At 34.1% G+C, this 16067-nt stretch overlaps 2 protein-coding genes and 1 long non-coding RNA gene across 3 annotated transcripts; 2 read left to right on the top strand and 1 right to left on the bottom strand.

The window, feature by feature from the left end:
• The first annotated feature begins 5802 nt into the window (after positions 1–5802).
• On the top strand, positions 5803–8029 carry LOC140986170 (inactive LRR receptor-like serine/threonine-protein kinase BIR2). The gene has a single exon (XM_073454220.1). The coding sequence runs from the start codon at positions 5953–5955 to the stop codon at positions 7762–7764; it is 1812 nt and encodes a 603-aa protein (XP_073310321.1). The 5' UTR covers positions 5803–5952; the 3' UTR covers positions 7765–8029.
• Positions 8030–11817: 3788 nt separating this feature from the next.
• Positions 11818–15373, bottom strand: LOC140986423 (glutaredoxin-like). Its single transcript, XM_073454655.1, has 4 exons — positions 15219–15373; positions 14890–14978; positions 12183–12281; positions 11818–12094 (listed from the first exon to the last, which is right to left on the bottom strand). Exons 1-4 carry the CDS (start codon positions 15272–15274, stop codon positions 12015–12017), a joined length of 324 nt encoding a protein of 107 aa, XP_073310756.1. The 5' UTR covers positions 15275–15373; the 3' UTR covers positions 11818–12014.
• On the top strand, positions 12288–14980 carry LOC140986424 (uncharacterized). The gene is made up of 2 exons (XR_012176941.1): positions 12288–13488; positions 13595–14980. It is a non-coding gene; the product is annotated as an uncharacterized lncRNA (long non-coding RNA).
• Positions 15374–16067: the final 694 nt, after the last annotated feature.

The raw sequence follows: 16067 nt of genomic DNA, 5'->3' as shown, positions 1-16067 counted from the left end.
GGTCGTGGTCGTGGACGTGGACGTGGAATTGGTCGTGGTCGTGGTCGAGGCCGTGGTTTTGAAAACAATAGAGATAGTTATTTTTATAACTCATCTCAAAAGGGCGTCACGAACCACCCACAGAAAAGGCATCATGAGAACATGAGTGTTAATGAAAATCACTCGAAAAGATTTGAAAGTTCTTGTTTCAGATGCGGCACTCCAGGACATTGGTCTCGTATTTGTCGAGCCCCTGAGCACCTTTGCAAGCTCTATAAAGAATCGATAAAGGGGAAAGAAAAAGAGACCAACTTCACTGAGCGAAGTGACCGTTTGAGTGATTCAACTCATTTTGATGCTGCTGATTTTATGAATGATTTCTCTGGAAATGATCAATATGTTGGTGGGATAGAAATGAACAATATTGATGCTGCAGATTTTCTCAATGATTTCTCAGAAAATGAACAATATAGTGGTAGAATATAAATGTACAATAATTTATTTTTCATGTATTTATATGATAATGTTTTATTGTACAATTATGATATGTGTTATATTTACATATGTATTGTCATTAATTTTTTTTTCATTGCATATTTTTTGAAGTTCAAATATGGAAAATGCTATGAGCAAAGCTGAAGTTTGCATACCCGATAGTGGTACAACACACACTATCCTCTGAGATAAAAGATATTTCTTAGAACTAAAAAAAACAAAAACAACGGTGAATACAATATCAGGTCCTGTAGACGTGATTAAAGGATGTGGTAAAGCACAATTTTTGTTACTTAATGGTACAAAATTTTTGATCAATGATACTTTATATTCACCACAATCGAAAAGAAATTTGTTGAGTTTTAATGATATATATTCCTATGGGTATGATACTCAAACAATGAATGAAGGGAATGAGAAATATATGTGTCTTACCACATATAAATCAAGAAAGAAATATGTGATTGAAAAAGTACCAATGCTCTCTACTGGATTGCATTATACACATATAAGTCCCATTGAATCAAACATGGTAGTTGATAATTCTTCAATATTAACCAATTGGCATGATCGATTATGACATCCTGGTTCAACAATGATGCGAAGAATTATAGAAAATACACATGGTCATCCGTTGAAAGACCAGAAGATCTTTCAGAATAATAAGTTTCAATGTAAAGCATGTTCTCTTGGAAAACTTATTATAAGACCATCACCAGCCAAAATCCAAACTAAATCACCAATGTTTCTTGAACGTATTCAGGGTGATATTTGTGGACCAATCCATCCACCATGTGGACCNAGAAAATGAACAATATAGTGGTAGAATATAAATGTACAATAATTTATTTTTCATGTATTTATATGATAATGTTTTATTGTACAATTATGATATGTGTTATATTTAAATATGTATTGTCATTAATTTTTTTTCATTGCATATTTTTTGAAGTTCAAATATGGAAAATGCTATGAGCAAAGCTGAAGTTTGCATACCCGATAGTGGTACAACGCACACTATCCTCCGAGATAAAAGATATTTCTTGGAACTAAAACCAACAAAAACAACGGTGAATACAATATCAGGTCCTGTAGACTTGATTAAAGGATGTGGTAAAGCACAATTTTTGTTACCTAATGGTACAAAATTTTTGATCAATGATGCTTTATATTCACCACAATCGAAAAGAAATTTGTTGAGTTTTAATGATATATATTCCCATGGGTATGATACTCAAACAATGAATGAAGGGAATGAGAAATATATGTGTCTTACCACATATAAATCAGGAAAGAAATATGTGATTGAAAAACTACCAATGCTCCCTACTGGATTGCATTATACACATATACGTCCCATTGAATCAAACATGGTAATTGATAATTCTTCAATATTAACCAATTGGCATGATCGATTAGGACATCCTGGTTCAACAATGATGCGAAGAATTATAGAAAATACACATGGTCATCCATTGAAAGACCAGAAGATCTTTCAGAATAATAAGTTTCAATGTAAAGCATGTTCTCTTGGAAAACTTATTATAAGACCATCACCAGCCAAAATCCAAACTGAATCACCAATGTTTCTTGAACGTATTCAGGGTGATATTTGTGGACCAATCCATCCACCATGTGGACCATTCAGATACTTTATGGTATTGATTGATGCCTCCAGCAGATGGTCACATGTATGTTTATTGTCAACTCGAAATGTTGCATTTGCAAGATTACTTGCTCAAATAATAAAATTGAGGAATCAATTTCCCGATTATACAATCAAGAAAATTAGACTTGATAATGCTGGTGAATTTACTTCCCAGACTTTCAATGATTATTGTATGTCTATGGGAATCATTGTTGAGCATCCTGTTGCTCATGTACATACTCAAAATGGATTGGCTGAATCATTGATTAAACGTCTGCAAATGATTGCTAGACCAATGATTATGAAAACAAAGCTCCCTATTTCTATATGGGGACATGCAATTTTACATGCTGCTTCATTAATTCGCATCAGACCAAGTGCATATCATAAATACTCCCCATTGCAGCTTGCATTTGGTAAAGAACCAGACATTTCTCATCTGAGAATTTTTGGATGTATGGTGTATGTGCCTATTGCACCACCTCAACGAAAGAAAATGGGACCTCAAAGAAAGATTGGAATTTATATTGGTTATGATAGTCCATCGATCATTCGATATCTTGAACCACAGACAGGCGACGTGTTCACAGCACGTTTTGCTGATTGTCATTTTAATGAGGAAATCTTCCCAATGTTAGGGGGAGAACAGAAACATACCGAAAAAGAAATTACATGGTATGTATCATCATTGTTACATCTGGATCCAAGAACAAAACAATGTGAAAAAGATGTACAGCAAATTGTGCACTTGCAAAGAATAGCAAATCAAATACCAGATGCATTTGCAGACACAAAAGGGGTAACTAAATCATATATACATGCTGCAAATGCCCCTGCTCGAATTGAAATTCCGAAGAAACAAATTGAAGATAGTCATGATGTCATTAAACGCCTGAAGCGTGGAAGGCCAGTTGGTTCCAAGGATAAAAATCCTCGAAAAAGAAAATTCATAGAGAAACACAATGATCACAAAATAGAGAATGATGTTCCTGAAGAAACACATAATGATCACAAAATAGAGAATGATGTTCCTGAAGAAACACATGATGATGAAAATGTTTTGTCAGAACCACAAACTGACGAGAATCATGAAATCTCTATCAATTATATTAATACTGGAAAAATATGGAACCGAAAAGATATAGAAGAAATTGATGATATATTTTCTTATAATGTGGCAATCGACATCATAAATGATAATGAAGATCATGAACCAAAATCTTTTGGTGAATGTAAAAATCGGCAGGATTGGATAAAATGGAAAGATGCCATCCAGGTTGAATTGGATTCGCTAAATAAACGTAATGTTTTTGGACCTATAGTCCTTACACCTGAAGGTGTAAAACCTGTTGGATACAAATGGGTTTTTATTCGAAAGCGAAATGAGAAAAATGAAATAGTAAGATATAAAGCTCGACTTGTTGCACAAGGTTTTTCTCAAAGGCCTGGAATTGATTATGAAGAAACGTATTCTCCTGTGATGGATGCAATTACGTTTCGGTATTTGATTAGCTTGGCAGTATCTGAAAATTTAGAAATGCGTCTTATGGATGTTGTTACAGCCTACTTATATGGATCACTTGATAGTAATATATATATGAAAATCCCTGAAGGATTTAAGATGCCTGAAGCACAAAGTTCAAAACCCAGAGAATGTTATTCTGTGAAATTACTAAGATCATTATATGGGTTGAAGCAATCCGGCAGAATGTGGTATAATAGGCTAAGTGATCACTTGATGAAAAAGGGATATGTAAATAATTCAATATGCCCTTGTGTTTTCATTAAGAAAACAACATCCGGATGCGTAATTATTGCTGTATATGTTGATGATTTAAACATCATTGGAACAAATAAGGAAATTCAAGAAGTTGTGTCATACTTGAAAGAAGAATTTGAAATGAAGGATCTTGGAAAAACCAAGTATTGTCTGGGTTTACAAATTGAACAAAAAGAATGTGGAATATTTGTTCACCAGACAAATTATACAGAAAAGATCCTTAAACGTTTTAATATGGACAAATCAAATCCTTTAAGTACTCCAATGGTTGTTAGATCATTAAACATAGAAAAGGATCCATTCCGTCCATGTGAAGATGATGAAGATATTCTTGGTCCAGAAGTACCATATCTAAGTGCTATCGGTGCCCTTATGTATCTTACAAATTGTACAAGGCCTGATATATCTTTTGCCGTAAATTTATTGGCAAGATTTAGCACATATCCAACAAAGAGACATTGGAACGGAATTAAACATATATTCCGTTATCTACGAGGAACGACAGACTTGGGACTTTTGTATTCAAAAGATGCTAATCCAAGTATAATTGGTTATGCCGATGCTGGATACTTATCTGATCCACACAAAGCACGTTCTCAAACTGGATATGTATTTACTCGTGGAGGCACTGCAATTTCTTGGCGTTCACAGAAACAAACACTTGTAACAACTTCATCAAATCATGCCGAGATTATTGCACTACATGAAGCAAGCCGTGAATGTGTGTGGTTAAAATCAATGACTCAACATATCCAAATCTCATGCGGATTATCATTCGACGAGAAGCCTGTGATACTATATGAAGATAACGCTGCATGTGTTGCTCAAACGAAAGAAGGATACATAAAAAACGACAAAACTAAACATATTCCTCCTAAGTTCTTCGCATTCACCAAGGAGCTTGAGAAGAATAAATGTATTGATGTTCGTCACATTCAATCAAGTGAAAACTCATCAGATCTCTTCACAAAGGCACTTCCTACGACAATATTCAGAAAGCACATATATAATATTGGGATGCGCAATCTACGAAATTTGTGAAGAATTGTTCGTATCAACATGAGGGGGAGTTTACGTTACTGCACTCTTTTTCCCTTACTATGGTTTTTATCCCAATGGATTTTTCCTAGTAAGGTTTTTAATGAGGCAGTACAAAAACACGTAATGAAGACATCATCGTATCATGATCATCATCACAAGGGAGAGTGTTGAAAATTAATATTTAAAATGTGTATGTTGAATATTTGAATGTTGAAAATAAGAGTTGTAAATATTGAAAATTAGTGTGTGATGATGTATGTAATTATGATTTTATTTTTGGATTATTTGTAAAGATTTTCTATAAATAGATCTCTCATTTGTGAAGAAAATCACAATTGAGTTGAGAGAAAAATATTATAAAATGTGTAATGTGATAATTTTGAGAGTTTGAGATTTTTAATTTTTATCATAAATTTTTACTTTTTCACAACAATATTTAAAATTCAGGAAACTTAAATAAAGACTTCACAAACGAGCAGCCAACACTTTTGACCAGAAAATGAGAGAACATTAACTAGCAAAGAAAAAAAAATCTGAAAAAATTAGAAAGACTCAAAATTACTCCCAAGCCATTTTTTTAAAAAAAAAATTATGCCATAAAAATGGAAAGCCTACCATGTTTAGATTGATTTAAATATAGTTTATGTCAATATTTATCATGATTATTTTTGAACCAATATATTTTTATATATATTGCAGATTTTAATTTTCTTAGTCTGTTTCCAATTTCGTAGAATAGATGCAATTTTGTAATCCAATAATAGTGATTTATGTTCGATTTTTTCTATTAAAAAAAAGATTAGATTAAATATAGTATATAATTGTCATTATTGGCGACATGAAATTCATAAGTGGACCAAACCCAATTTTCCAATCGTAGAAAATTCCAGTCAAATGTTGTTTCAAACATCAAAATCAAAATCCAGCAAATAATCGAAACTCCCCGAGAAAATGCCTCTCCATTTCCACTAGCTCTCTCTCCAACCATACCGATCTGCAACCAGAAGCAATGAATCTCCTCCGCAACAGATCCAAATCCATCTGCCTACCGTTGCTTTTACTCCTGTTCTGCAGCTGGGTTTTTTCGGAAGATGATGTGAAGTGCCTGCAAGGAGTGAAGAGTTCGTTGAGTGACCCCCAGGGCAAGCTCAGCTTGTGGGATTTCGATAATTCTACGGTTGGGTTTATCTGTAAGTTCGTCGGTCTTTCATGCTGGAACGACCGCGAGAATCGACTTATCAGTATGGAGCTCCGGGATTTTGGTCTCGCCGGAAACATCCCAGATGCTCTACAGTTCTGTCAAAGTCTTCAGATTCTGGATCTCTCTGGTAATGGTCTCTCCGGTTCGATCCCATCTCAAATCTGCTCTTGGGTGCCTTATCTTGTGACTTTGGATCTGTCCGGGAATGATTTGACGGGTCAAATCCCTGTTGACCTTGCTAATTGTTCGTATTTGAATAATTTGATCTTAGATGACAATAAATTGTCTGGGAGCATTCCTTTACAGTTTTCGAATTTGGGGAGGTTGAAAAAGTTCTCTGTTGCGAATAATGATTTGTCTGGGAGAGTGCCTTTGTTTAACTATGCTTTGGAGCAGGATTATGGTGGAAACGATGGGCTTTGCGGAGGTACGTTGGGCAAGTGCGGAGGCTTGAGTAAGAAAAGTTTGGCGATAATCATTGCTGCCGGGGTTTTTGGTGCAGCAGCTTCTTTGTTATTGGGATTCGGTTTGTGGTGGTGGTACTTTTCCAAGTCGAGTAGGAAGAGAAAGGGCGGGGATGGAATTGGAGGAAGAGATGATGGGAGTAGTTGGGCTGAAAAATTGAGGTCTCACAGGCTTACTCAGGTTGTGTTGTTCCAGAAACCGCTTGTAAAGGTTAAGTTGGTGGATTTGTTGGCTGCCACGAATAATTTTAGTGAGAAAAATATCATAATCACGAGTAGGACGGGGACGACATACAAGGCTGTTTTGCCAGATGGGTCAGCACTTGCAATCAAGCGGCTTTGTGCAGGTAAGATGGGGGAGAAGCAGTTTAGGATGGAGATGAATAGATTAGGGCAGCTAAGGCACCCAAATTTGGTTCCGCTGTTGGGGTTTTGCTTGGTTGAGGAGGAGAAACTCTTGGTGTATAAGCATTTGCCGAATGGGACTCTGGGATCTGTGTTGAACGGCAATGCTGGTGTTCTTGATTGGGGAACCAGGTTTAGGATTGCTTTGGGGGCAGCAAGAGGACTTGCTTGGCTTCACCATGGTTGCCAGCCTCCTATCTTGCATCAGAATATTAGCTCTAACGTCGTTCTGCTTGATGAGGATTTTGATGCTAGGATAATGGACTTCGGTTTGGCAAGACTTGTAACTTCTTCAGATTCTAACGAGAGTAGTTATGTCGTAGGGGATTTGGGTGAAATTGGGTATGTTGCTCCGGAATACTCGAGCACAATGGTTGCTTCCCTGAAAGGGGATGCTTACAGTTTTGGAGTGGTACTTCTCGAGTTGGCAACGGGACAAAAGGCGCTGAATGTTAGCATGGCTGACGAAGGGTACAAGGGTAATCTGGTGGATTGGGTGAATCAACTCTCTGCGTCTGGTAGAATTAAAGACAGTATCGATAAGATGTTGTGTGCTCGGGGTAACGATACGGAGATCGTGCGATTTTTGAAAATTGCATGCAACTGTGTGATTTCTAGGCCAAAGGATAGGTGGTCTATGTACCAGGTTTATGAGTCACTTAAGAGCATGGCCGAAGAACGGGGTTTCTCGGAACAGTATGATGAATTTCCACTACTTTTTGGGAAACAAGAGTCCACCTCTCCCATTTAGCTTGGGAAATCTAGTGTGAGATGTATGGCTAATGATTATTGCACATATTTCTGCGGCCTCGGGTAAGTTTTCACGAGCAAAGTGTGTGGTGGCCGTTTCGATTTATATTCCATATCAAGTGATATTGGCTGAATATATCTGTATAAATAGGTTGCCTGCGTAAGATTTTATGCTTGAATTTATTGTAAGAAAAGTACTCCTTGGTTCTTGGTACTTGTTGTTTCTCTTTTGCTGCTAGTGCTATGCTTTGAAATGTTTCATTGAAGATTTGGTTGGGGAATACTTTTAGATATAGTTTGGTACCATAGATAAGAGAGATCGATAAATAATCCTCTTTATCGTACTTTTTATACTTTTTTAGAAAGCTCATGATAATATCATGGGTCCGTGATAAATAATTTTATACAAATATAAAATATCATTTTTATAAGATGTGATAATTATAATTTAATGATAAAAACACCACAAATGACTTAATTGTCTTCAATATATAAAAATTTTAAACTTTATCGTCCTCTCATTTTACCGTCCCATCAAATAAATAAAAAGTATTTATTTATATATATATATATTATATAATATGATAATTATATAGATGAACTCGAGATAATTATATAAATGATTTTTATAAATCTTAATAAAATTATTAGACGGGGCGGGCCAGCCCTCCATTTTGGCGGGTCTCTAAATGGCCAACTCAGTTCAACCCATTTTGGGTCACGGGTTAGGCAGGTCGACCAGTTTATTTTTATTTAGAAAAAAATACTAAACAATATTATATTAAACATAGAAAAAATAGTGGAAATAGTTGTATTGATTGAACCATTTTGGGAAGTGAAGTTGAACCAATATTAGTTGTTCTTGATATTAAGCTCAGTGAAAGATTTTCTCATTTTTAAACTACTTTAAATCAACACTAGTTTCCTTGTTTTTTCATAATCACGTGTGATTGGTTTTTCTTAAAAAATAAAAACAATAATAACACCAACACCAACAATAATGTGTGTGGTTGATTGACTTTAGACAACTTCACATTATGACAAGATCAGAACAGAAGGTGCCAGCCAACCACTTCTCCGTGATGGAGAATGCTTTCAAAATATATTAAAGTTATCATATATTATCTAAAATCAAGATTAGAGGTGGAATGTGATTTTAGCAATGGTCAATTTGGTGTGTTTTCAGGTAAGAAGAATCGAAGGTAAAAGTTTTAGGAGATTTTTTATTCAAAAACTGGCCATTAATCTCGTTTTAAAATATATATTAAACTCTACATCAGACTAATAAAATAGCAAACAACATTCGTTGCCCTTTGAAAAAGTCAAAAAACGGATGAGGATTTTGTGGAATCCATCTCTTTCAATATCAAGTCTTTTGTATGGATGAATTTTGACTTCTTAATATATAATATCATATCAGCTTTAAAAAAAAATCAATACTCTTTGAAAACTTTTTATTTTAAATCACAAGAGTAGGTCTCTTGTGAGACGATCTCACGAATCTTTATCTGTGAGAAGTGTCAACTCTACTGATATTCAGAATAAAAAGTAATACTCTTAGCATAAAAAGAAATACTCTTTCATAAATGACCCAAATAAGAGATTTATCTCACAAAATACGACCCATGAGACCGTCTCACACAAGTTTTTGATAAAACTCATACTATAATTAACATGTTTACGACTCTAACTAATAATAATAAATTAAACAAACAAATAACAAGCTTAACCCTCTATTGTAAATAATAGTGTAGAATATTACGGAGAATTGATCTCTACTATTATGTTAGAATGATCTAGACCATTTATTAGCGTATGAGGGCTGTAAATTACTCAACTATCACTGAACCAAGTATTATTATTTAAGTGATACTTTTTCTCTCTATTACAAATTCTCCAAGTTACTCCAACTTCACATACATTTCTCATCACAATCACTGTCTACGTTGGTTTTGTTGAGTACTTAAGAGGGGCAAAGTTGAAGGAAAAAGGTCACACGTGAACTTAAATGAGCTACGGTTAGAGCATGAGGGCTAGCATTGGGGTGATGCAGGAGGATATAGTGGTGTGCAAGCAGTGACCGAGCCACAGTACTGCCACCCGGGCTTTGCCTCATTTTTTTAAAAAAAAAAATTATATGTAAATTTTGTATGATTTTGTATTAATATAATATTAGCTCGCGTAGATAAATTTAAAATATTAAAAGATTTTTTAGAGTTTAAAATTCTAACTTGAGTAGAGCCATATTCCTAGCTCTGCTATTGTGCAAGTGAGCATTGGCTAATGGGTCTATCATCGGTTGGGGAGGTCGAGAACTTATTGTGGCAAATTGCACTTATACTTCAAGTGTTTCAACTTGGGGAAGGAGACAACTAAAGTGTGAAGTTCAAGACTCTATCTTTCCAACACCGCTATATTAGGACACCCACAATAGTGAGTATTGTGGGTGTCATGTCATCCAAATATTTTTCACCACCAAATATTCACAATTGTGTCCTCTTGATTTGTGTGTCAAGTTAATAACCGGTTACAAATTTGTAACCGGTTATTCATATTTTTTTTCATTTTTTTAATATCTTTTAATTAAACTTTCTAATTTTAATAATCATTTTAATATTTTTTTAATATTCAAAAATATTCAAAAATATTTTTTTAATAGTCAACACCGTTAGTCATTTTAATAATTTTTTTTTGTAAATTAGTTATTCAAAAATAATCTTTATAAACTTTCTAATTTTATATTCGAATAAAAATTACATATTAAATAATAGATGAAATTAATTAAAGTGGTGGAATAATTTTTTATAAAATTGTAAGTTATTTTATTTAAATGAAAATAAACTATTAATTAAAGTGACAGTGGACTCATAAATATTTGATTAGTGATATATTTGATTGTGAAATGTGATATATTTGAACAGTGAAATATTTGATTAATGATGTGGACTATAGAACCCACAAATATTTGGAGGAAATACATTTACTATTGTGGATGACCTTATGGTAGTGTAGGAAACATGCCGATATGGAAAGGGTTCTATGTTGGATTGACACAGGGGATGAGTCAAAGAGAGAACTTAAGCACCACTTCTAACCTAAGAATGTTATCTACGGCAAAAAAAAAAAAAAAAAATTACGGAGTTGAGGCAGAAGGGCACTATTCCTAAATTCCTAAGATGGCTAATGGAGATCTATTATTCTACTTCATGGATAGTCTCCAAAATTCGGCAAAGCAAGAGGTGCGGCATCGAGAAGTGAAGACAGTGAGTGGATAAAGCCATCGTCATGGCAGAGTCACTCATGGAATCCCTAGGGAAGAGAGATTCTTCCAAAGGAAAGGCTACGCTTACCGATCCTTTAATGTGAAAGAAGACATGGTGGACAAAGAAGGCTCATTTCTTTGCCAAAGGGGAAAAAGGTAAGTCGCCTAGATGGAATGAGCATGACTATACGAGGAGTTGAAGACGACTTTTGTGGCCAAGGGTGATTGCTACATATGCAAATGCCCGTATATTGCAAGGGAGTGTCCGAAACTTGCTATGTACGAGATACAAATACTATAGAGCAACCGGACGAAGGGGTTGATCATGTAATGTAAACAAAAAAGACAGCTAATATCTATCACATCATGGCAGCTTATTCTAATAAACACTAGTTGAAATATATATATATATATATATATAATATCTATCACATCATGGCAGCTTATTCTAATAAACACTAGTTGAAATATATATATATATATATATATATATATTTTTAAAAAAAACAATGATTGGACTACACGCATCATATGGCCCTTGTAAAAGTTTTAATGATATATTACCATGATAAGTCTGTTCCTAAGTACTTTTGCCAAAACAAATTGCGATACAGACAAAACGTTGTTAAAGGTGAAAGGAGTAAATGCATTTCTAAAAAAAATGGAAATTCAATTTATAAAAAAAAATTAATTTGGTCGACGAGTAAAGTATAGCATGTTGCAGGCATGGAAAAAATTTCACGAGCATTGTCATTCCTAGGGATAGCATGCATTTCCGAACATAATAATCCATCCAACTAATAATATCTTCAGCAGCTTTAATACAAATATAAACATGTATAATTCACACAGCAAACATGGCATTATCCAGCAATTTCAACACAAGTTTTTTACAGAGTCCACATCATAGAACGAACAAGGTAACATGGAACGAGAAATAGCTTATTTATCATAGCAAATATAACCAGATATACTAATCCATCAACCCTCTAAGCAGAAGATTTTGCAACCGCTCCAGCTTCAGTTAGCAGAGGCACAAGCTTTCCATCCCTGTGCAAGGCTGTTGTCGCTGCAATATACAAGAGAGAATATAACAGGGGCCAAAGACAAAGAAGTATGCAACTAATCCGAAATTGGTTAAATGATAGATCATATACCATCACAACCACCAATGTGCTTCCCACCGATGAATACATTTGGAACAGTGCGCTGTCCAGTCCATTCTAGCAGCGCATCTTGTATCTGACTACCATCACCTTCATAGTCGTCAAAACAGTTGAAATCTCTAAATCAAGTGATACACCAATTATGCACAATATGAATGTTTTTCCAAACATTGGGATATTAAAGTGCAGGCAACTTTTAGGCTCAAAAAATTTTTCAATGTTTTTGGTTGGAGAGTACCCAATCACTAAGATAGTTACTTTCTCATCAATAAAAAATGCTTCGACAAGCACAAAAGCTCTATCATGAGAAACCACTCGAATAAACATTATATCTTCAAAATGTACTACAATCAAAATAATATACCCATTTAAACAATTGATTTGAGATTTAAGAATTGATACTGCATAACAAATTATACTAAATGACTTTATTCATGTTTAACATTAATTGAAAAGGAAAAATGATCATCCGAACAACATGGTTCATAACCATCAAAGGTGAAGACAATGAATAATTTGAGTAGGGATCAAATGAGCCAGGTCCGCTAGGACTCATGACCCGACCCGTTTAAATTATAGAAGATCCATACTTGTCCCGACCTGTTTAAATCTAAACACATACCCACCCCGACCCATACCTAAAGTTAGCAAGACCCCAGACCTGTCGAACAAAATTTCAATTTTTTTGACAAATCTAATTTTAAACTTTGTTCAAAACAAAATACACCAAAAAAAATTAAACAAAATGGTTCAAGCATGAGAAGGGGGGTAAATTTAGAATTTAGAGAAGAGCAAAGTTTTCCAAGCACTAAATCCATTGAAGTTTGAAACAAAAAATAATAATCAATACAGGTGAAGATTGACAAGAAGATTCTCTCTTAAGCTGATAATATACACTATTTTAATTATTTACCTATCTATCAATCTATATATATGTATATAAGTTAATGCCCATACCCAACCCAACACATGTTTACTATACCCGAATCCGTTGTCATCTCTCGCTTCATTTGGGAGAAATTTTAAAAAGTTTTGTTTGAGATTTTTTTAAGAGAGAGAAAAAAGTAAATTGGGGGAAAATTTTCTCCGTCACACCCAAAAGTGGGAGGAAATAGGGGGAAACACATGTTGGGAAAAATTATAGCAATGATACATTATTTTCTTTTCCTTTTTTTTCCTCTCTCTTCAACTCCCAAATAATAAAATATATCATTCCTCTCCTCTTTCTCTTTTCTTCTTTACTTTTCTACTCCCTTCTTTTCCCTTCCAACTTCCAAACTAAGCCTAAATTTCAGTAGTAACCATCTTCAGAAATTGCATTTTTTAAATTACTCAACTTGATGTCAGATGATTCAACTAAAATAATTATTTTTCTCACAAAGCAAACAACTGGATATAATCAGTGACAAAAATAAAAGCTAAAAGTACAATTTTGTCTGCCCTATGACACAGGAGTGGGACATAAAGGTCTCACGAGTCATGCCATCCATAACTTCCACATAAAGCATTACTTAAAAGTTAAATCACAATGACAGATAAGAAAAAATAGCATTTATCTCAAAATATAGGTGTTTCAAATCAAACCATATTATTTGCCATGTTTGGGATCAGCCAACTGAAGCCTTGAGGTTCCACGCATATCATAAACTCGTTTTCCATTAACAGAAACGGTAATATGTGAAATCCACGTGGAAACAGAGGACTTGACAATGTTGTTTGACGAGCAATCCATGTTTAAGATAGCTCTCAACAAGATAAAAATTGTTAGTAAGGGCAGGATAGTATAAATTGGCTTCAGAGTTCGTTCAGCATTCGATTGAGACCATAACAGTTCATATGCTAAGTCTGGTTATAAAAATACTAGAAAATAACTCAATAATTCTTGCAGCTCCTTTGGTTGGACGACTTGAGTTGCTTCATTTTTGAAAAGCCACAAGGACAAAAAAATCCTTTATTTATGGCAATGGAAACTGTTAATCAAGTTCAAATGTCTATTAAGGAGTGTGAAATATCAAATCGGGAGTTGACGGAAAATTGTGGACTTAGAACGAAAATTGTCGCGCAAATCTCATGTGTACAAGAAAAAAATTGGTATTGAATCAATGTATATTTCATGTAAATATCAATTCCATATCTAAATTTCAAAAATTCATCCTTTCATCTCCCCAAATTTACCATGTTGATGTTAGTGGTTGTGGGTTGAAACGCCATTGAATATTGAAGCAGTGGGCCTATCAAAACCTCGAATTGAAAGCTAAACATATGGAGTCCATTAAGAACTACGTTTTCAGAGTATTACACCAACCGGAAGCTATGATATGGCTTTACTAGAGTGGCTGTCTCTACCCTGAGCTATTTTCTGTTGTTTTACTTCAGATTAGATCTACCATAAATTCCAAATTCCAGTTCGCGAAATCACTGAAAATCCAGTATGCAAGTAGACATGACATATCAAAGGACAAGAGAGCATAAAAATTTAACTATGTTAGAAATTTCATAGCTTTATCACAAATTCAAACTTCCCATTTCACGGAAACTCTAAAAAAACCTGTCCGCGAAGAAGCACAACAAATCAAAGAACTAGATAATGTAAAAATCTACCATCGGAAAGAAAGATTACACAAAAATTTTTAAGCATCATAAAAAAATAAAGTATGGTATTAATGTAAAAAATTAGGGCAGAAAAGAAAGAACAAACCCTCTGCATCCAACTCAACGACCTTGTACGAGGCGCCGATCTCCGTCAGCAATTTCTTCACGCTCACGCAAAACGGACATTGGCTTTTGCTGCCATTAAACACGCAGATCCATACATAATTCACTCAAAATCCGTATACACAAAGACAAAATTCTCCGTTCACAAAGTTTCAACCTTTTTGTGGTTAAAAAATTGTAAATCCATATCTTACATTAATTCTCATCATTGTAATCATAAAATTAGTAAATTTAAGAAAGAACCATCGAGTGGAGTTTTGTATGAGCAAAAACAAGAAAAATAAACAAATAAATAAATTGCAGATAGATAACCTAAAAACCATGACTGGGTTTGCAGAGACGAGTTCCTTAGCCTTGGGAAGCGACATTTTCTCCCTTTCGTGAAATGAAATTTTTTACGAAGCCTGCGCGATCGAGAGTTTGTGTACAAGATATAGATATAGATATAGATATAGATATAGATAGTATAAATGTATATGCAATAATTTACTATTTTAGAGGGTTTTCTAATAAAATATTATATATATATATTTGAAAATATAGAGATTATATTGAATTTTAAAGTTTTTTTTATAATATTTTATTAATATATGATAGTTATGAAGGATAGATAAATTTATTTAACTTGTTTTTATTATATTTTTATTAAATAAAAGTGAAATATTTTTTGTATTTCGAGTATTATAAGCCCCTAAACCGTAACAACATAGTATACATATAACAATTGGGACTTTTTTACATCAGTCATTTGGTCTTTTGGCTAAAGAAATAAAACATTCTCTTCATTAAGTTTCTAAACTCAGGGTTACAAGCTTCAACACTCAAATATATTGGATACAAATCAATTGGATACATCTAGTCTGCTATCTTCCTCCTCGTCTCTTCCTTATCGTCTTTTATTTATCCTCTGTTCTTGCTCCTCATCCCCGTCCTCGACCTCACTCTAGTCTTGATCATCCTAGTATTTCCACTCTTTTATCAAACAACTTACAAGTAGCAATAAGAATAACAACAACAACTACTTATTTGTTGCTGCAGCAAAACATCAAAGAATCCTAAAATTCCATCATACAATTGTAGATGATCAATTCCATTTCACCATCACCGTGGTACGGTTCTGAATTATATGAGGCAATAGAAAAAAAAAAGAGGACCATTATC

Source organism: Primulina huaijiensis, chromosome 10, assembly GCF_012295235.1.
Source record: "Primulina huaijiensis isolate GDHJ02 chromosome 10, ASM1229523v2, whole genome shotgun sequence".
In the NCBI taxonomy this organism is placed as follows: Eukaryota; Viridiplantae; Streptophyta; class Magnoliopsida; order Lamiales; family Gesneriaceae; genus Primulina; species Primulina huaijiensis.
This window is presented reverse-complemented; position numbering and strand designations above follow the sequence as displayed.

What these genes read in the sequence shown, in the direction of transcription:
- LOC140986170 (XM_073454220.1), top strand. Translation starts at nt 5,953, where the DNA reads ATGAATCTCCTCCGCAACAGATCCAAATCCATCTGCCTACCGTTGCTT.
- LOC140986423 (XM_073454655.1), bottom strand. Translation starts at nt 15,274, where the DNA reads ATGTCGCTTCCCAAGGCTAAGGAACTCGTCTCTGCAAACCCAGTCATG. An exon ending in AACCCAGTCATGGTTTTTAG is followed by an intron (nt 14,979 to 15,218) that starts GTTATCTATCTG and finishes GTTTAATGGCAG; the next exon opens with CAAAAGCCAATGTCCGTTTT. An exon ending in CGTTGAGTTGGATGCAGAGG is followed by an intron (nt 12,282 to 14,889) that starts GTTTGTTCTTTC and finishes ACGACTATGAAG; the next exon opens with GTGATGGTAGTCAGATACAA.